At 36.0% G+C, this 23,268-nt stretch overlaps 1 protein-coding gene across 1 annotated transcript in view; it reads right to left on the reverse strand.

Moving 5' to 3' along the window:
- Positions 1-5,427: 5,427 nt before the first annotated feature.
- Positions 5,428-23,268, reverse strand: part of LOC105443243 (helicase with zinc finger domain 2-like) — a 30,665-nt gene continuing 12,824 nt past the window's right edge. The window contains exons 8-17 of the mRNA XM_030979122.1: positions 23,081-23,199; positions 21,942-22,097; positions 18,484-18,618; positions 15,979-16,253; positions 14,562-14,758; positions 13,185-13,287; positions 10,605-10,832; positions 9,746-9,908; positions 6,975-7,142; positions 5,428-5,537 (exon numbers count right to left, since the gene is read on the reverse strand). Coding sequence (XP_030834982.1) covers positions 5,428-5,537; positions 6,975-7,142; positions 9,746-9,908; positions 10,605-10,832; positions 13,185-13,287; positions 14,562-14,758; positions 15,979-16,253; positions 18,484-18,618; positions 21,942-22,097; positions 23,081-23,199 — 1,654 coding nt within the window. The remainder of the gene's footprint in view (positions 5,538-6,974; positions 7,143-9,745; positions 9,909-10,604; positions 10,833-13,184; positions 13,288-14,561; positions 14,759-15,978; positions 16,254-18,483; positions 18,619-21,941; positions 22,098-23,080; positions 23,200-23,268) is intronic.

Genomic DNA, 23,268 nt, shown 5'->3' on the forward strand with positions numbered 1-23,268 from the left:
TTTGTTGAAATATAAGAATTTGTATAACCCCCATATTCTGAGTAAATAATTGTTTTATGATTCAGTGCGCCATACATAATTATGTGTGTCGAATCAAACTTTCAAATGTACACTATACAGGTTTATCAATGTCGTAGTACGATGAGACAATACACGAGACACAAGAGACGGTTGTTAATGTAATTCTTGCTATTTATTCATAAACCGTTAATTCTCGAAGTTCACGCAAACTGAAAACCCTGCAATGGGCAGAACAATAAAAAACTTAGTATATAATCAATTATAAAGGTTATTTTCGCAACAACATGATTATCGTGATGAACATAAAACAAAACAATTACTATGCAGAAATATTGTTATCCTCTTGATTAAATGTCATATAAAGTATTTAAAAATTTATCCCCGAATCAAATTTGTCTAATCGTGATTCTTTCGTATACTCACTGAAATCAAATATTATAATCATGTACTTGAATAAATGACATAATTATATCTAAACATCAATCATCAAACAGTAATATAAGTCTAGCAATCGGAGCATTATACAACTACCAGACAAGCGAAAATTACATCAATCGGTAGGTATTTATAGTAGGCTGGAACAATGCTGATAAACTATCAAGCCCAATCGTCCCACAAAGTGAGAATATAAATCATTTTAATGTAAACATGATTCACATATATTACTTAAACATGTTGTAAATTCTGTAACACATGATACTCGTAATACACATCGCAATATAAGACTCAGTTAAGTTACACAACGTCTGTTACAAACTTCTAACAGAATGAAATCTAAACGTATCCAAGGTCAACATCAAACAACACAAACTGAAATACAAAACTTGAATAATTATTCTTTAAATCATCTTTGAAATCCCTCAAAACATCTTTATCCCTCAAAACATCTATATCGACAGAAAATGGTGCATAAACAATTTAACACCAATTTTTCTTTTATTTTGTCTATGAACAGCGCAATATAATCAATCAATATAATTTGTAAATCAACACCTTATAACCAAAACTTATGTGCAACATCACTAACAGGCATTCTTATTATCATAATTATTTACAAACAGACATCTCTATCAACCTGAAACTGGGCATTATCACTCACTTTGATACATGATTCAATTTAATATCTTTTTCTAGAAGCATTAAATACTCATAAAGACTGCCAAATAGTTGTAGAAACACCTTCAACAAAGATAAACCGCGTGTCTCTCTAAAGCCCACATCAAACCAAACTAGATCTCACTACGTTTTTGACCCGTCCTAAAAATCGTAAAACGGGTTGAGGTTTAGGTAGGGTGTGGAAATAATGTCTATAAAACAAACCTAGTTCGTTCATAAACAGTCCTCAAAACGTCCATCTCGTCTGTACCTCTTCTACAGTCAATTCATATCAAGTTCGGGTAAATGTGCTATTTCCAAGTAGTCTAAGTCAATTTAACTAATTATACCTCGAGTTCCCGATACGTCCAACCCCATTCTTATGAGTTCACAACCTGTGCTAACTAGTTTGTAACCCGACCACCCCGTTTAGAGACAGTTCAGCTCCTCCTGATTGTGTTCTTAGTGGCCCTTGTAGTGCGTGTGCCATCCCGTCCTGACTCGAGGGCTATACAAAAAACCAGCATGTGCTTGCCATTCCTCATTCCCGTTCAACTTTCAAGCTGAGCAGATCAAGATATGCAACGGGATGAACAAGGAAACGGGCCCGGTCGAGCTACAAACTGAGGAACGGTCGTACTGTGAAGTGAGACAAAGTGTCCGATCCCAATACCAGGAAAACAACAAAATTCCCCAAAATATTATTTTTTAGTTTTCAACATAAAAATAAATTTGCTAACTGAGCTAAATTGAATATTAGGCGTTTTAAAAAACAGTTTAATGAAACACAGTATCACAATTCTCTTGATATTTACAAACTTACTTTTGAAAAGAAACTTTTAAAGATGCATATACTTTGATCAAATAGGTTATACCACTGTACTTTCATTTTTCATTTACAATCAATGATAAAATGACCAAATATCTATATATATTTTTTCCATAAATAGCCAAACACTATCAAAAATATGAATTCAACTAAGATTACTTCAATTGGTCATTTAAAGTAGTCAATATCTTTTACTAGAAAAATAAATATGTCAGTGTCTCATATACAATGTACAAGTATACATATATCCAGGTTCGATTCCAAAAGGAGACATTTTGCCACCTTTGCAAACGAATTCCGAAGGGGATGACAGCACTAGGGAACTTTGATTTAATTAAGCTGCACAACTTGTATTCTCTCATTTTATTTCAAAGTTTATATGCTTGTATACAATTTGCGCCGCTCTTTATTGTACCTGCAAAAACTGTCTTTCGGGAATTGAACCGCGTTTTCAATGGCATATGCAATAAATGTTCCAATTATTTCTTGCACTTCAATCCAATGATTGGATATTTATTATTAGATGTATGTATAAAATCCTTAGAAACTGAGGCGTTGAGTGAAAGTGCTATACAAATAAAATCGTTATAAAGATACATTCACAATAGAGGGTATGGGTGTGGCGTCAATCAGAACTAACATTAAATAAGCAGCTTGTGCAATGATATCTTACATTTATACAGTATATAATATATGTTTCTATTCTGTGTACAACAAACATCTATACTTTTAATATGTAGAAGTGTTGTGGTCCAGTGGATAAGTCTCCGGACTGTGAGCTACAAGATACGGGGTTCGAATCCATGTCGCATCACCAATGTCGTTTGGCAAGACCTTAATCTTTAATTGCCTCACTCCACCCAGGAGGTAAATACGGCCTGATAGGAATTAATTCTTTGAAATGCTTGGGCGCCGTAATGTACGGTAGCTGTGATAAAGCCGGAGTAATGATAATGGAGCGCCAGGAGTGGTAATATGCCAGACATTACCGCTATACAAGACTTTAAGACTCCACTGTTATTATTATTATTATTATTATTATTATTATGAAACGTACCTCAGTTTCTCGTTTCCTTTTATTAGGGGGACTCGAGGGACGGTTGTCTCAGCGAATCTCTTTAAGCAATATTCAGATTATATTTAATAGTGACTATTTGTAAACAGATTGTAATTCAAAAAAGCTCTGGTAAATATATCAAGAATAAATATTAAAATAACTTTCAGAAAATAACACTTTTATCACACCAAATCATAAGAGAGCTTCACAAATCAGGAAACTGTTTAAATTAATTCAAGATTGACTACAACTGATTTCATTTGGTTTAAAGAATATGTAAAACGATTTTGTGTGTATATGTATAATACTAATGAATAATGATAATACCAACATTTATAATGCGCACGTATCCACCCAAGGGATGCTCAAAGCGCCTCAACAAATTGTGTATTTACATGTTTATACATATATACATTACATAGTTATATAAAGATATATGTAAGTAGACAGCCTCAACCAGTACTTTTAACCAGTGCATGTCAAAAAATATGGCCAATAATAGAACAAAAGTTACATGTATGTTAAAGTTAGATAGCAGCAAATAAGGTTTAAAAATGTACCATTAATTTTCATAACATATAATTGATAAAAGATGCTAGAAAACGTTGAATGTACAGATGACTAATAAGACATCATCCACACAAATAGACTGTATCAATGTGGCAATGCCCATGGACAGACAAATAGTAAGCATTAGTATTCACCCAAAAAAAAAAAACAGGTAACAATTTAAGACTTTAAGTATTATTTACGATGCATGTTATTATTATAATATCTATGTACATGCAATAAACGATACATTTGGTAACAACATTCTATTGTCTGAACATTATTATGTACCCATATGTTTACAATGGCTTTAAACGAATCAACACAAACCGAATCAGCAGTAAACCTACTGTGTACTAATGCAGGATTTATTTAGATTTCTTCTATTGTGGTTTAAAGAATATGTAAAACGATTTTTTGTGCATATGTTTAATGATAATGAATAATGATAATAAAAACATTTATAATGCGCACATATCCACCCCAATGGATGCTCAAGGCGCCTTATCAAATTTTGTATATACATGTGTATACATATACATATATACATTACATAGTGGCCTTGTGGAGGCATAGTTCCCCGAACAGTAGTTAAGAGATTTACATATACAAACAAAACTATAACATAAGAAACATACATGACAAAACATGACAGGGACATCGTTCATGGCAGGTAACACAAATGAAAATAATCATTACAAAATGAAAGGTTTGAAAACAGCTAAAGGTAATGCTGTATAATATGAATATGGGTACAAAAAGTAATGATATTTTGATATAAGATGCTGCTTCAATTTTCTTTTAAATAATGCTAGAGACTTGCATGAGGATATTTCTGGAGGAATAGAGTTCCAAATAACAGGAAAAAATTTTCTTACATATTTCAAATATATATTTGTCCTAACTGGCCTTAAATAAAAAGAGTCTCGCCCACGGGTATTATAATTATGAACATCATTATTTAAAGTGAACATTCTAGACATATATTGCGGTAGTTTATTTTGAAAATAAAAGAATCCAAACAGGGAAATTGAATACAAATATAAGTAAAATTTATTCAGTGTTTTCAATTTCATAAATAATGGGACAGAGTGAGTACGATAATGACAGCCTAAGCATGTCCTAAGGGCTTTCTTTTGTAGTTTAAATAATTCCTCCAATTTTGTGTGATTACTATTAAAATACCCCATACAACAATACAATAATTTAAATATGACATCATAAATGCATTACATAACAATATCGAAGAGGATGCAGAAATTGTATCTTTCAATTTATAGAGCATACCAATATCTTTAGAAACTTTACCTATTAAATAATCTATGTGTGTATCCCAATGCATATTACTACTCATAAGTACATCAAGAAAATTAACTGTATCAATCTTAAGTAACGGAATATTATCAATTTTTAGAGTGAGACCACTTAGTGTATTGGCTATTTTATATAAGTCTTTTTATGGAATATTACAACATTTGTTTTACTAAGGTTTATCAAAAGTCTATTTGATTTAAACCATAAAGAAATCTTTTCTAATTCATCGTTGACATTACTTTCTAAATCAACAATATTTTGCTGCATATAAATTGAAGTAGTATCACCTGCATACATAATTTATTCACATTTATCAGAGGCTTTCTTGATGTCATTAGTTTATAGCAAAACAAATAGGGGCCAAGGATTGACCCTTGGGGTACACCGTGAGTAATACAAGATAGATCTGAACAATTACATATTGGACACTATTGTTAAGATAATTTTTAAACCATTGTAAGGGCTCTCAGTTTGAATCATCTGGAACCAGTTGCCGTCAACTGGAAACCAGATGTAATTTAAATGGATTCAGTTGGATATTTCAACTGGTGGTAACTGTTTTTTACTTTTGGGAGGGAAGGAAGTCCTGAGCTTCAAAAAGGCAGTTATCCTTTTCATACATACTTAGCATTGTCCTCCATTTGTCTTGGCATTGCAGTAGATACTTGTTACCTGATTTAAAGAAAAAGAGACGAAGAAATTCTGGTTTAGAGAGGTCAGTTATTGTGAGAAATACCAACAGAACAATCTGTCTACATTACACAAGTGTTGGGTCCAAGGACTACTTTACAAAGCAATAGAAGAAACAAAAAACGCACAAATAATCCCCTATAGAATCAATGTTAGTTTAACATACTGCATCCAAAAGGTTAATCATGAAGCAAGGGTATTATGTCAATATATATATATATACCGTGTGAGTCATACAAAAGTTTACACCTAGGAAATTGCTAATTATTTCAAAATTCATAAATGAACAGTAAATTATTATACATCTATTGAAAGATTGTTTTATCCCAAATCATTTGGTATCAATTTTGTGTTGTATGTGTTCACGCTTGGATGAACACGAGGCATTGTTTGCGAGAGTGCAAAAATCGACTTGCGCCAAAGTGTTGCGTACAGTATGTATTATGTTGGGATTAAAGGAGTGAGAGAATGAATTAAATGTATCAAATGAAATGCATTGCATATGCTTTTTGCAAAGGGCAAAGCCACACCACCCACACACACGCGCACAAGTGTACGTTGATTTTTGATATTCGATATGTCATATGTGTGGCATGATTCATTTTGTTAGGGATGTTATTTGGATCTGCAAAGACCGAATTAATAACTAAATCCAAATTGTTTTATTCAAACATCACATAAGCAACTTTGGCGCAAGTCGATTTTTGCACTCTCGCAAACAATGCCTCGTGTTCATCCAAGCATGAACACATACCACACAAAAATGGTACCATATGATTTGGGATAAAACACTCTTTCAAAAGATGTATAATAATTTACTATTCATAGATGATTTTTAAAATAATTAGCAATTGTCTAGGTGTAAACTTTCTTTTAATCACTCTGTATGTGTGGTGTTTTGAGGAGCTCTGGAATCTTTATCTAAATTCCAAAGAGGCTGCAATTTCGAGGAATTTTCTAGCAGTTTTAATCTGTTTATCCATGTAAGCTTTGGAGACATACAAGGTTCTGAGATAACGAGTACAAAGACGCACTGTATTCGAAGTGACATGGTCCTGTTTTTATTGACCTATCACATATCTATTTTCATCCATAACTTTAGATATTCCAGATACTCATTCCAAAAAGGATACTTAAACTGAACCACACTTACCTAGTCTTATCAGTGTCTCATACAATGCGTTTTGCATTTAGCATTGTTTAAAAAATACGTATTTGTCACAGCCATTGAGAAGAGACAAAGACTGTTCAAAAGGTTAAACAATTCTGAAAGAACATACACTATGACAATGACCTAATATTGAGTTACAAGTAAAACATAATATTCTTTTTATGTAAAACATAATATTCTTTTTATATAAAAAAAAAAAACTTTCAACTCCCTGAGTCAACCACTCCATAAAATACCATAAAGCTTACCGACAATGACAATCCCTCGTTTGGCCCTTGTCAAGGCAACATTCATCTGGTTATCATCGTTAATGAATCCAAGATGTCTCTTCTGCCAGCCTTTGCTTGGCTTTTCGTCAATCTCACTCCGAGGTTTGGAGCGCACGGTTGAGAAGACAACATAGTCCCACTCACTCCCTGCAGACAAATGAGTTTGAAAACCAACTTTTATTGTCAACGTAACTACACAAACCTCCTCTTTAACAACTCGCCCCTCTTAACTGTCAACCCCCGAACAATATGCACAGAGTAACACCGCGAAAGGCTTGTTCACATAATACTCACTATCTGTGCTTTACATTTCTGAATCTTCTAACACACAGATATTAAATTGAGTATATATATGTTTTCTTGCATGCAACCATTTTCATTTTCATCCCCACTTGTTTTCCACTTGGTACATAACAAAGAAACATGCCATATGAAGAAGTCTTCGGTAGGTTCCAAGGGAGAAATATATGATTGGTTTTCCGAGGGGGGGGGGGGGTGGTCAATCATTCTTATGTATATACATTGGTTACCAGTCTATTCTTGCAACCAGTTTAATACTTTTATTTGCACATTAATGTTAAATGGACTAGCTCCCTCGTATTCAAATAATCATTTATCCATGCTGCCCAGATTTATGGAATGGCCTCCCCAACCATCTTAGAAACATTAATATAATATATAAGTTTAAATCTGTCCTCAGTTAAACAAACACTTATTTCAAATGTGACACGCACCACAAAACCGACACAAAGTCACATACAGTGTTGTATCCAGTTAGAGCTCAATGCCGATTTTTTTTTGGTGTTTTTCAGCATTTCCTAAAAAAAGGTATACTTTTTGCTATGAAATTTAAAGTTATGGAAACACAAACAAATGTAAAAGTGTATTTTGTGTCTTTCGGAATATCAGTCTATCGTAGTTGTTTTTTACTTATTTACGAGTACGACCCTTGCTACTGGTCCCATTTTTCTTAATATCCAACAAGTTTAAAGCAGAGTAAGCCATTAAATTGATTTCTTGAATAAATAAAGAACTGGAAGTGTTTAATTAGAGTGCCAATATTCAGGACAATCGGATTATCCCTTAATAGACATGTATATTGAGTTTTATTCCTTTGTCACCTCGCACTGGACTCAGGGAGCTAGAGTGCTTCAACAGACTACAGAACTTAAACACCATTTTCTCCAAAGTATCATTAATAATAAAAACATTTTAATGCGCACATATCCACCCCAAGAGATGCTCAAGTCGCCTGGGACTGGAAAATCTTCTCTGTTTTAATTGAGTTGAGGGATATCCAATTTTCGCTATCTCCAATACTTTCTAATGCCCGGATGTTACTGTCATGGTCCCGTTCCAAAAGCACTCCGGGATAGCCCGGTGACATAGTCGCTTCTGGTCTATTTTGTGGGCCTGTACTGTGCCGTCCGGTCTCGGCTTGCGCGGAGCAAGGGAGCGGTAGCCAGGACTCAGTAGTCACCGAGCTTTATATGTATTGGATGGCGGTTCCCTTTACTTTGTCTTTTTTTAATAATATATCGTAAGCATTTTTCTATTTTTTCTACAAACTGAATTGTCAGTCAGAAATTCAGAATAGGGGGCTATACTGTGTACATTGTATCTGATGTATGCTGGTTGCACGAAAATAAACGAAAAAGCCTTTGATGATATCCCTGACTGAGAGATGTGACTTGGGTCAAATCTTGCACAGCGTGCAACCTGGGATAAGTTATTCCTAAAGCAAGACAAGTTTGAAGTCACTGCACGATTGAAACTCTGTTGGCAGCATTTTGACAAAGAACAATTACAAAATGATGAACATGCAGTGAGATTCCCTTAGTATGTCTTCTCAAACAATCATGTACTTGGAAACAAAATCCAAGGAACTCAGTAGCAGCCGACGAGAGGGAAATCTAGAAAAGGCTTTAGGATACGTATATTGCGCACGTCGGAAGTATGTAAGTCCTTCAGTGGCTCGATATAACCTCCAAGACATGCACGTCCCGGCATGAGTAATATATAATTTTAAAACTGAGAGACACCTCTTTCAGAATCATCCCTAAACTAACTCTTTCCTAGCAACTTTGTTGCGGTTTGTGGTGCTGGGTAACAAATGTTGAACAGGTAAAAGAAACACAATTGCGTATTCCCCCTTCTATTTCTTTCTACTTCTTCTCAAGCTCATGGAAGTAATAGTTAAGTAATGTGTTTTGGGCTGTACAAGAATTATTAAAAAAAGTATTATTATGTACTTGTTATCCTAAATGCCTACTCTTTGTAGGGAATATTTGTCCTGCTGTCCTCGGACCGATTGTCACATGGGTATTTATAGGATAGATTGTCACGTTGGGTAGATGTCCTTGGATATATTATCTTAAGGGGTATTTGTCCTGGATGAGATTGTTCCTGGGGCATTTGTCTTAGGACAAATTGTCCCATGGGTATTTGTCCTTGGATAGATTTTCATAGGGTTATTTGTCCTGGGAAAGATTATCATAGAGGGTATTTTTCCCAGATGAGAGTCTGGAGAAGTCATTCAGAGACGGAAAAAACTACCCTATATCCTTAAGTTACTGCATGTTACTGTATAAGCATGGATACATTCTGAAGACGGAACATGCTACCAAAAATTCACAACATTATAAGTAAGAATAGGAAATTACTAAAACAACATAAAACACTTTATATATAGAGAGACAGCAAGCACTACAGGAAACAGGTGTATTATTCATATTATTATTAAGCTTTACCTTGACTACTAACCACCGTGCTGACATTTATCTTTTGGAGAGATGCATTGCTGTCATTTCGAAGCCTTTCTTCAATCTTTGTACACTGGAGGCTATACTGAGACAAGACGATGATCTTCTCGGGTGACACCCTTCTTCTGATCATCTCTCGAACGATTCTGATCTGTGGTGGTTTAAGATTGGGGGAGAAGGGGGAACAGACTATGACAACAAACAATCTCACTCATGAGCAAAACCCCATTGCCAAAAAAAAAAAAAAAAAAAAAAAAAAACATAACCAGCCAAGAAAAGGGTAAATGCCATGTACATATTTCATTATAACTTAATTTGTACATGGCCATCAACGAAACATCCCACTACATGTATATGGACCTTGATTAGGCGAACAAATACAAGAACATTTTGTAAAGCTACATAATTATAAACTACAAATGTTTTTTTGTTTTTTTTTGTTAGATATATTTGATTGAAGGATGTGACATTTATACCTATTTTCGGTCATATTATAAAGTTACCTTTACCGGTTAGTCCCTGTGTTAACTCGTATAATGCACTGGGCTAATCCCAGTTGTGCCAAGCCCAAAATCCACTCATGCCGAGTTTATTTTGAGATAATCTGATTAACGCGATGGTTCTATGAATAGCGCTTGCGAAACACACAGCACAGTCCAATAGACATGAACAATAACTGCTATTACGAATGCGTGTAAGCATGCACAAGGCAGCGAAGCAATTGCTCGCTCGCATGTAAAAAGCACTATAACGGTAGCGTGCATGACAGGCTATGAGTTAAACAGTATCACATTATAATGATGGTAGGTAAAAGCATATGAAAAGCATTAATTGTATACGTCCATACCACGTGTTTAATCTCAGCACCGTTACTCTTTGAACCCTCGTTGCCTTCTTCTGACTTCACTGAGAGGGTGTCCTCTCGTCCATTCACATGGCAGAAGACTCTAGGCATCTCGCCATTGTTGGGCCAGATACTGTGGATGGGGTCAAGGCCACGCCCCTTTACAGAATCTGCCGTCTCCAGTCTGTCATCATAGAACGCCAAGGATGGGAATTCACATATCCGCTGGTGCTGTACATAGCGATGAAAGAATGAACAAGAAATTCCAGATAAAGTGCCAATATTACAGGGAAGTCGCAAATATTTCCATATACTTAAGTGTATATTAATGAATGGAGACGTTGGGTCCATCTGCATTTCATTGATATGCAAAACATTGCATTATGTATTCTTTGAAATATATGCAGTATATTGATATTCAACCAGTGGGATGCACTTAAAAATGGAGACTAATCGATTATTGAGTTTGAACAAAGCAAAATCATTGTGCTTCTTCAAACTAGTCTCTCTAGACACAATTAAAATAATAATATATTACTAATAAATATGGATTTATATGTCGTGTAATACATAATTCGATCTTCGGGCACTTTAGAGAATGCACAAGCAAGCACCATTAGTTACAGTCTGACGTGCCTTCCTGCCATTATCATCATCACCATCATCATCTTCATCTTCATAAACGCCATATATATCCTCATCACTAGTTAAAATGAGGTCACTTGTCTTGAGTAGAATTCTGAAAGTCACCATATTTATTTAGTAATATACACCACGTTTTAATTCTGCAATCTAATTTAGGATTACAATAATGTGATCTGCTTGAATTGTCATGTTACAAGAAAATTTAATCTACATTTAATGTTCGATTCCTAAGGCCCAAGAACAACATTTAGCCACTTTCTTTTATCTGGGGGTCACTATGCTAATTTGTCTTTCATCGGCAGTTACTTACTCTGTGGAATGTGCCCTTTTATTTCAAATTAGTTTTGTGTAGTATCTGTAATGATTGCTCATTGGCCAGGTGGGGCTCCTCTTGTTAGGGTGTCTCTCGTCACTTTTGCAGCAATAAATAAGTATGTCATGATGGTTTACTTTAATAGTCTGTAAGAATAAACCGTACCATTCCAAATCAGTTTGAGTCGTAATTAAAGTAGTCCTTTTAAACTTTGGTCAATGCTGCAATAACAGCCCTTTGGGTAACATTTTATGGGGCGTCTGTCAGGCCCTAATAAGCAGAAAATGTGTCTGGCATGGGCCGTTCAGTGCTTTGTAGCCTTCAACTATTACGGTAAGTTACAATTAATTTCAAGTGGTACTTTTTTCACTTGATCATTGCCCATTTGGAGCCTCATTTTTTTGTTAGTGTGTCTGTGGGCCCTTTTGCAGCAGAAAATTTGACTGACATGATTTCCGTAGTCTGTAAGATAAACCCGACCATTTCATACTGGTTTTGAGGGGTACCTTGCATATTTAATCTGGGTCAATGCAACAATAATTGGCTTTAGGGCCACGTTAAGGGGCCCTTAGCAGCAGAAGTTTTTGTCTAGCATGGGCCATTGAGTGCTCTGTGGCATTCATGCGTTTAGTTAACACTGGTTTCAAGTGGTACCTGTTTCGTTTGATCAAATGCATTTTGGTTAACCGGCCCCAATGGCCACATGCAGCAGAGGGACGCATTTGGTTATACTAGGGTTTTCCTCAAATGTTCCAATACTCAGATATTGGTACCTCGTTCGTTTGATCCAAGTACATTGGGCTGCTGGGCTACACGTTCAGTATCATCATCATCATAACCACCAGCAGCAGCGCTCATCATCACCACTGTCATCATCACCATCATCATCATTATCCTTATCATCATCACCACACTAGGCCCTAGCAAGCACCATTAGTTGCAGTCTTACCTTCCTGCATTATTCATTACATATTTACAGCACCAGGCTCTGTGCAAATCAAACAACATCATCGGTATTATCATTGTCATCATTATCATCATCATCATAACCATCTTCATCTTTATCCTTATCCTTATCATCATCATCATAATCATAACCATAACCATGATCATATTCACCACCAGCGTAATAATCACTATCATCATCGTCATCATCATCATTATCCTCATTATCACCGCCACTATTAGCAAATGGTATATTTGTTATATTTTGTTTTTAAAGATAAAGTTGAGTTCTGATCATGCGATTGAATTGTGTAAGAAAAGGTGTGGAATAGATCAGGAAAAATTGATCATGTAGCATGTAAGTATTGGTACGTACTGCAAGGTTCTGCAGTCATCAAAATCATAATAAATTTGGCCCAGTCTTGGTAAAGTAACAAGCACTTTACACAGAAATATGTATATCGGACTACACACATGGTGTCGGGCCTACTTACCTTGATTTCCTTATCTTTATATGCTCATTACTCGGCCAGTATACATTTTCTACCAAAATTGTTTGGCAAATTATATTTATTTATAATCTTTAACATTCTGTGTAAGTTTCGTTTGATTCTGTGGGAATTGGTTTTTCTTTTTTCTTTAACCAGAACACACGTTTGTCTTTTTAGGACCACACTCACCATTCTGTACTGGATGGTAAGCATCTCGGCTTTTTCTTTGTATTTTTCTAGCAGTGAGATATCCATTCCAAGCTGCTTAGCATTTGGCTCTGTGATTATTGACCTGTCAGCATCAAACACGTATTAGGCAATACAGTGACTAAGGAAAAAAATTGGCTCAACAGTATTTTCCATAGGCCATCAACACACATATTTATATCTCTATTGAAGAAAGGAATTGATGTCAACATCGACAACAAATCCTTCCAATTTCTCTCAAATACACAAAGGGACTTACATTAATGTATGAGCTCTATCGAGCATTTCTCCCTCTCTCTTTATGTCTACGGTTCCATGCTGGTATCCTTCAATACATCTTAATGAAATTATACTTTCGAATTAAAATACAATCAAAATATCGCAAATTCAGTGCATTGATATTTCAAAAGTGGGTTGCATGTACATCTCTTTAAGCAAAAAATCACATCTCCATGTATTAGATACAAACAGTATATTTAAGTTTCGAAGTTCTGAACTTCTCAAACTTCTATCGCCCAAAATGGCATTTTCCAATCCTACCTGTATTCAAAATATACTATTGTAAAGTGAGTGTGCAAGTTTTGATACACAGTGTCACTCATATACAAGTAATTTGTGATTGGATTATAAATATTCGTAATTAAGATTTCATGTGCACAAAGTTCATTTAGAGTCACCCAAAATCCCAAACAATGGATTTCTTAAATTATAATGAGTGGACAAATTGTGGAAAGAAATGTACTCTTCTTGCTATACAGTGCGTCCCAGAAAAAAACACCCCGAGAATTATCGATGTTTTATCATAATTTAGTCGCATTTATAATCGATATATAACACATGTTTGAACAGATTAGGACCTCCACTTCAATTTGATGCAACTCATATGATGCATACTTCACGCATGGGTGATTAAAATGTATTTGAAGAGAGGAAACCAAAAAGTAATTTGGCGGACGGTATCTGAATTTCAAAGAGAAAATCACATTTCTAGAAAGCTGAGTTTGTGCCCTTTCATATGACACCTCGGTCAGGAAATATGAGCTAGGAATAACAAAGTTTTGTTTGTTTAAAGTAGTGCTTGCATTTCCATAATTTGTATTAAACAAATGCGTTTTTACTGGCTGCCTGCTGTTGCAAAAAGCAGAATCGACAAAAAACTTAACACCCTTTCGTTGACAATCAGCCACACATGAAGTCTTTCGTTTACGGCTGATTTTATTATAAATGTGACTAAGTTATGATAACACTTCGACAATTCTCGGTTTCGTATTTTCTGGGACGCACTGTATATCCACAAAGTAATGGTCATTTAACCTTTCACCCTCCCTTCTTTAAAGAAACAAGGGTATCCCATAATACCTGAGTTGTTGATGATCTCCGACCAGTACCACTTGTTTGGGTTTCACTGAAACCAGAGGGATCAGAGTTTCTGGCTCGCTGCACATCCCAGCCTCATCAACAATCACCTGGATAATACGGGTGGATTCTGAGATGCGAGACGCTCCAGCGGCATTACAGGTACACAGGACTATGTGATGGTTCTTTAGTTCTTTTCTCTGCAGTGAAACAAATTATGAATCTGAAAGGGTACTAATAACCTTTACAAAAATAAAGGCCTATTCAATGGGATAATGGTTAAAGAGCGTGATCATATTGATCCGGTTGTCTCATTTTCGCCAGCACAAACGTAGGCTTGTTCGCGTATATAGCAGACGGCAATCGGCGGATCAGACGACACTTGATAGTGATCTTGTATGTGAGATTGCTTTGCTTAATATAAAATACAAGAATATTTTCCATATCTTTAAACTATCATTGATATCTGATAATTAATCAGTTAAATAAACCTACCGAACTACATAATACAATAAAATACTCGACTGAAAGTAGAAGAGTTTGATGTGGTGCACAATTGCATCCCTCTGTTAATAATCGAAAAGTCCATGGTGTTCATGAATATTAATGTTTTTGCTTACCTCGGCAAAATGCTTGCCTATACTATTAAATGGAAAAATTACGGTGGGGGGTTGGATGAAATGGACATAATGAACAAATAAGAACTAATCTGTGATAATTCATGCTTCTTATCCTTCGTGTGCTTGACTTATAAGCTTACAATCGCGTGGTAAATTGAGTCCAAAGTTCGGCTTGTTGTACATGTGTTACATAGGCAATGGCGAGTTTGCTACCTATTTTGATCAAATTACGGTGGGTGAACTTTCAAAAGTCAATGGGATATGAGGGTTCCAATGAAAGAGCTAGTGATAACGTAAGTCGGGGGGATGTGCTTTTCGTTTTAAAAAAAAATGAATTTTTAACGATTTTTTTTTTTTTTTTGGGGGGGGGGAAGTCCATAGGCTAACGTACATGTTAGGCTTCTGGACTCTGCTGAAAGGGGGCGTTCTCAAATGAGACTAAACGGAGCTATATGTCTATTCTATTCACTGGTCAATTTTACATTTAATGAGAGTAAATCGGAACTTACAATATCCCTTTCTATATAAGCTATATTCAAAGCTAATGATTTAAATATATGTGTAGTGTTGTATAATGACAAGGAACCACTAACATATAAAGAAAATATATTTTAGGTGATCGGAATCCATTAATATTATGCACATAGCTGCCAACCTAGAAAATAATAATGTATATCCAATAAGTGACATAAATTGCTCTCATCTAATATCCGATATTTTGTATTTACCTAGAACACCAATGTCCTTTACACAACTTTGTGCAATAAGTCTTTTTCTTAGTTGAAAAAATAAACACTCACCGTGGCCAAAAATATCTTGCTTTTGTAGTGTTTGATTTCCTTGGGAAGTATTTCACCTGGATATGTGTGAAATTTCCTCTCGTATGCCGCCAGTTCTTCTGCATGAGGCTTTCCACGCTTCCTGATCAAGCGATGAAGCGCAATGTCTGACAGCCCCTCTGACATAGAGGCTTCTTTCCTGGACGGCTTATCACCAGGGATGGGGTACTCTTCCTGCTCGATTTGCTTACTGTAGACTCGCACAATGGAGATGTTTTGGAACTTCTTGAGATTATCTAGGGCAAGTTTATGAAACGATGGAATAAACAAGATGACAAGAGCAGCTCTGACTTTAATTGGAAGTCTGATGAACAGGAATCCCATCTAATCTGGAAAAATCTTCAGAAAAAACTGTTTTCCTGGCCTTACAATGCGTTTGTATATAAATGAAACAGTTTTACATATATTTACAAATGGAAGGCCTTGATGGAAAATGTGTGTGAAAAAAATGCTATTATCTTTAGTGTTGAGAACCTTCAGGTTGCTGGCGCTACATAACCAGCTATCCCAGGGAAGATCAAACCCTATATCAAAGCTTGGTCCTCTCACCCTCTCATCAACCTTCCCAGGAAGCCCTTGGTTCAGTTGAACCTCCTACGATTAGGCGAAGGCCGCTTTGCAGCAAGCATGAAGCTCTGGAGCTCTCAAAGACTTGACCTGTGCTCATGTGGTCAAATTCAGAGTGATGAGTATGTTCTGAATAAGTGTGCTGTATAACCGGCCCCCACTCAGTGTTATTTAGGGTACGCATAAGCGTGTTCCCTCCTTTTGAAAACACCCCCTAAGTCCGGTGTGTAAAGTCAAATTTTGTGTATGTACGAGCCTGACTTTGGTGCGCGAAAAGTACCCCTTTACCGGATATTTTGGTAACACGCATGCGGTCATTCCGACCCCGGAGTCATATTGCTCCGATTGTCTCATTTTCGCTCGCGTGAACATTGCCAGCACAAACCACTGACCTCTACCTCCTGAACGGATCATCGCCCATTCCCATTCACTATACGTTACGTACTAAAAGGCTGTATTGTCTGACCGTTCATGAATATTCATGTTTTTGCTAAACTCGGCAAAATGTTTGCTTTTACTAAATGGAAAAATTACGGTGGGGGGTTGGATGAAATGGACATAATGAAATAGGCAGAAGTGATCTATGATAATTCATGCGTTTTATGTTTCGTGTGCTCGACCTATAATCTTCAAATCGCTTGGTAAACTGAGTCCAAAGTTAGACTTGTTTCACATGTGTATTATAGGCAATGACGAGCTTGCAACCTATTTTGAAAAATTACGGTGGGTGAACTTTCAAAAGTCAATGAGACATGAGGGCTCAAATGAAAGAGCTAGTGATAACGTACGTCGGGGTGGATGTGCTTTTCGTTTAAACAAAAAATGAATTTTTAACGATTTTAAAAAAAAAACGTCCATAGGCTAACGTGTTAGGCTGCTGACGCTGACCATGCTCTGACGATAGGGGGCGTCGTGAAATGAGACTAAACGGTGCCATATGGGGGGGGGGGCGGGGCGGGGCGGGGCTGTATAGCAGGATCGTCATGTCCCCCTCACTGATACAACCCACATCCGGTGTTATATTCAAGGGTGTTGAGAGTATGTTTAACGGGGGGAGGAAATGGACAAATAGACACAAAAAATCTCTCAAGTTTACTGTAATATTCTTAATTATATATATGCAAAATATACAGTAGGCTTGCGGGTGCACCATGTGAGAGAGAGAGAGAGAGAGGATTGAGGAGTCCTGAAAAGGACTCTCGGTAATCTTTCTTGGGGGGGGGGGGTGTGTAGTCCTGAAAAGGACTGTTTGTGTAGTCTTGAAAAAGACTACTGGTTATCTTTATTAGCTTATAGCTCTAAGGAGAACTATAGCGCTTGGAGAGGATGAGTGGCGGGAGTGGCTTTTCAGGACTCCTTAATCCCCCTCTCTCTCTCTCTCACTCTCTCTCTCACACACGCATGGTGCACCCAAAAGCCTACTGTATATCTACATCACCATGCAAGCCGACACTTACAAGCAGTATATGAAAAAAGTTTTCTAAAGCTGTCAATATGCAAGAAAATAATATTGGACCAACACATAACCATGCGGATTACGAAAAGGATTTAGTTCTTATGTAAACAAAGAAATCTGCCCCAATTGTGTGCGGGCAAGGACTGAATCCAATGACCGGGGTAATAGTATATTTGTAAAGCGCTTAGAGACATTTGTATTAAGCGCTATATACAAAAATAAATATTATTATTATTAATATTAACAGAAGGCAAAGGACACTATATTTCTATTATGGGATGATGGAAGCACGATTAAATCGTTTTGGCACAGCAGGACTAAATTGTTAAGGCACAATATACATATGTATTCACGAATTTAATTGGTCATCATCGAAGTGCATAAAATAGGATTTTGCAATTTTATTTGCATTAATATTGGTACTAAAAATGAAAAGAACTAACCGGCTACAACATCCACCGATTTGTTTGAAGGTCCACAGTACAGCACCTGTGGACGCATTTTGCTAGCTGGTAGTTTCTGATTGAGACGAGTGAAGAAGTACGCAAGGTAAGCTCCTGTTACAGTCTTTCCAGTGCCTTGAGGGGAAAGGAGATGTTTATATCAACTATATTATACACATTATAAATGCTAATGTGTTCAATTGAACAAAATAAACGAACCAACACATTCCTTGAGTGATGCAATATTTCCCTGAGGGAAATTAATGAATTTAGAGGGGAATGTTTGTTATATGGAATGATGAGCTGCATTCAATATTTGTTTAAAGCCCCACTGCACTACGTATAGCTACTTGCGCCATCTACATGTAAATGCTTCTAAATAACTCGCTTTTGGTGAACAAACTCTTGAACATAAATATCAAGGAAACGACCATGATCTCAAATTGCAAAGTTTTAAGTATGAACCATTGCGGGCAATGCAGCCGAAAAACTCACGCTTTCTCATAACTTGGAGACTGCAGAGTATAGACAATCATTGATAATAACAGTAATGCTGTGATTACCAATATCTTAAAGGTACTATATGTATAATATATCTTGAAGAATAAGTGGTTGAATTACGAAATGGTTTATTTCAAACTTCTGGAGAAGTTTTTTTGGGGAAATTTTGAGGCAGGAAGATTAAAGTTTAGTTAGAGGTGTGATAAATGTGACTTGTTTTCTGAACACGTTTCGTAAACAAATTTGGGATGCCAAAATTGCCACAAATCATATTTTTCAAAATTGTTAACCCGAATGCTAGGAAATCCTTCAAAAAAACCTTGAAAGATTATTTTTTTTTCATAACTTGAACGATTCTTTACATTTATTTGTTTGAAGCTCTCACAAGGTATTGTATATATTATTTTATATACAAACAATATGACTTCTGCAAATATATGGATTTTGTAAATGGCAAACAATGCCTAATCGGTGCATGTGGGTTCCCCATGATCCCCTTTTTCTTATGTTTATTCAGAGCTGATTTGATGAGATAACCACCTATCAGTGACCTTGCAGCGAGCTTTGACCCCCCCCCCCCCCCCGGCCAAACTAGTACAAATGGGATTTAAGAAATAAAGGGTATTAACTATCTCATCCGCGCATTACATTTTTGTTAAAAAGGAATTAAAAGTGTCGTAGTCGATTGGTTTAAGCACTTGACTTGAAATTCGAAGGTCGTGATTCGATCCCCGACACGATACTAATGTCCTTTGGCAAGGCATTAATCTTCATTTGCCACACTCGACCCAGATGAGGTAAATGGGTACCTGAAAAGAATTGATTCCTTGAAATGCTGGAGCACTGTAATGGCAGCTAGGCTATAAAGCCGGGGTAATAATAAATGCTCCTCGGAATAGAATTTCTAGATAGACGGCACTATGGACATGCCTATTATTGTTATTATTATTAATTAAAGGCATCGTTTAACAATGTAAAATCTGAGATGCACGGCCCTACGTGTTATTAGCGTCTGTGATATGGTGTAATATTGAAGCAAAAATTGCGCTTCAAAATGATCATGAAGTCCCTCTAAGAAGTAAAAAATCTTTGAGTGACCGGTTCTACCATACTCATTTTCCCCGATAGACTGTAGTGTTATGAAAACCGTTAAGAAAACGCAAAATGAAATTTCGATTTCAATCATAAATATCTTTATTCATGATAATGATAATCAGACAGGAGATCGGCTTGTACAAGTCATGGGATTCCTGAATGGCCTACAAGTTTATAATTATGATTGCAGCATATAGGCTAAATCAAGGATGAGACAAAGTTCCCGGATCCCCTTAAGAGTCAATTTCTCGAGTGAGGTTTAAGAAGCCCTACATGTCGTATGTGCATTGGAAACAATGGATACGTGTAGGAAATTGTGATGAACACAGTGAAATTCACTATTAAAAGAAGGAACAAAAGGGGAAAAGGGTTGTTATAATGCACGCTCATGCAAATATTAACACAATTTTGAGTCCCATGAAAGCTTTTTATCATGATACAGGTTCGAGGACTATTTAGTTATCCCATTTTGCTCAATTTTATTTTGAATGATTCGTCTGATTTTCCTGCTTCTATTGAAAGTAAACTATTTTTGGAGTGGACTTGATATAAGTATACAAAACACATACCGAATATATTAATACACGTACATGCATACAGTTGATACACACATGGGGAAAAAAATTATTGTTGTAATGGAAATCAAATCAATAACTTTCGGTTGCTAATAATTTTTTCACTGAAATAGATATAAGCCTTCGCACTTAATATTTCCCTTGTTCATGGACGAATTCCTGAAAATTACGAAGAACAGCACCTTTCCGATTTCGATATATGGAAAATAACAATTAAACAAAAATATAATTAAAGTTTTTGGAAAAAGACAAAATCACCAACAAAACATGTTTTATACAGTAGGCTTGCGGGTGCACCATGTGAGAGAATGTGAGGATTGAGGAGTCCTGAAAAAGGACTCATGATAATCTTTCTTAAGGGTTTGTAGTCCTGAAAAGGACCGTTTGGTATATTCTTGAACAAGGTATTGGTTATCTTTCTTAGCTTATAGTTCTAACGAGACCCGGTCCGATGAAGATACAACTTAATTTCAATGGAAAGCTGAATGAACATAGAATAAAAATATAAATTAATACAAAGTATTTTCATTTTTAGTATTGAACAAAGGCAAATTAAAACCTCATTTTCCGCACCCTCCAAATTAGAGGACGACATGGGACAAATTTGCCGCAGTCACGGTGACGGAATAACACGTGAACCCATTCGGCTCGCCTATTTAGCTGAGGCAATAAGCTTTGCTTTAATGCGAGGTGAACAACTTTCGATTTTCATAGCTCTAAATTTGGGGTCTTCGGAAAGATTTGACTCCTCTAACAGACACTAAACTTGCATATTTTTTTGTTTAAATTATTGTAATCTGTGGCTTACAAGCTTTCCGTTGATATGAAATTCAGACAGGGTCATGAACATCTGGCTAAAATAAGGCATGTTGTTCAAATGAAGTTTATGCTGGGCTGGGATTTAAACCATGTATCATGTGATCTACAGTCCGGTGACTTATCTACTAGACCACAAGTCATTGCTTTATTGAGCGAGCCATAATAAGAGTATGGATACATCTCTAATAGTAGCATACCCAGTGTTGAGCGGTGCCCATTTTGTGGCACAATTATAGAAAAGAAATGGCCTGAAATTTGAAACTAAGGTTCAGTCCACATTTCATCTGCATAATTTTGAAAGACATAAGTTACGATTTCTTTTTCTCCAAATGAATGGGAAAGGGAGTTGCATGCGGTGTAAAAACAACGTGAGAAAATTCTTACGGTATTTAACAAAAAAAAGATACCCAGCAAGCAATCTGTTTGCTTGGCACATATATTGAAGATAATGGATTAATAAATTCTTACCAGGGGGTCCTTGAATGACAGAGAATGTATTTTGGAGAGCTTTCTTCACAGCAGCTTGCTGGGAAGGGTTCAACGGATGCAGTGTCGACTCTGGTACACGCAGGTCTGTGAGCGCTAACGCTTGGGATTCCCTTTGGAGGATTCTAAGGAAATTAGCTTCATCAGAGAGATGGAAGTAATATCAAAGAAAATAGGTATCCATAAGTTATAAAAGTGAAGTTTATTTATTCTACATTTTACATCGAAAAACACTTTAAATTATGTTTTTGTTTTTTTACAAGCGTATAGATTTCATACACAAAACGAAAATAAAGATTTCAAAATAAGGATAATGTACGAAAAATAATTACAAAGTTTCGAAATATATTTAAATTACAGGCAAGGTATTAAAAAAAATATTTAAAAAAAGAGTAAAATGTGGGGAGCCTAAATTTCGAATGACTGGGTTATCAAATATTTAATAAGATGGTGATGTTCTCCATATTTGAGATATTGATATTACTCTCTATTTGAGTGGAGATAAATTAAATTCATCCTTTGTCTAATATCAACATATTGAAAAGCCTTCAGTGAGTCACTTTGCAATCGATATTTCTTCATATAGTGATGCCGAATATTATACATTAAGGTCTTCGAATGAATCCTCAAGATAAAGAAAAGTAGAAAAAACAAGACAAATGCGACTTTCTAACCAAAATGCCTCGGCCTAAATTAATATAAAATCCTGGATTCAATTATTTAGGAATATCACGGTGAGAACAAAGAAGCTTTACCTAACATGTCCTAACAATAGAACTTTATGACCTTTCACCTTTGACCTATGACATGCAAATCCGAAATTCTGAGCTTTTGGTTGAGTTGAGCACTAAAATAGCGTAAAACAGTCATTAATTTGGCCATACCAAGGTTAAACTGACCTTAAATTCCATGTATATTGACCTGCTAATATATTTACAGTTGACCTTCTTTTACTCAAAATATAATCAATTTATCTCACTATGCTGATGCTGATGCACGCTAATTGGTATTAGTGTGCATTATTCATAATTCATGGATCAAATCGGACTTGATAAATGTACACTGCGATAACAGGGCTAAAACCCTGAGATCTTTTGTTACCATGACTCCTTCTAATTTACCTAAGTGCCAATCAGGATGATTCGGACGTTGCAAGACGATGTCTCGTTGCAAGACGATGTCTTGTACCAACACCGGCACCCTCTCTGAGTCCACACCATTTACAGCCACTTCTTCTCGTCTGCAGTAAAATTAAATACACATGACTCATTAAAGCCTAAGTCCACTCCAAAATGTATTTGCTTTTAAT

This window comes from Strongylocentrotus purpuratus, unplaced genomic scaffold (assembly GCF_000002235.5).
Source record: "Strongylocentrotus purpuratus isolate Spur 01 unplaced genomic scaffold, Spur_5.0 spur5_scaffold_10, whole genome shotgun sequence".
Taxonomy (NCBI): Eukaryota; Metazoa; Echinodermata; class Echinoidea; order Camarodonta; family Strongylocentrotidae; genus Strongylocentrotus; species Strongylocentrotus purpuratus.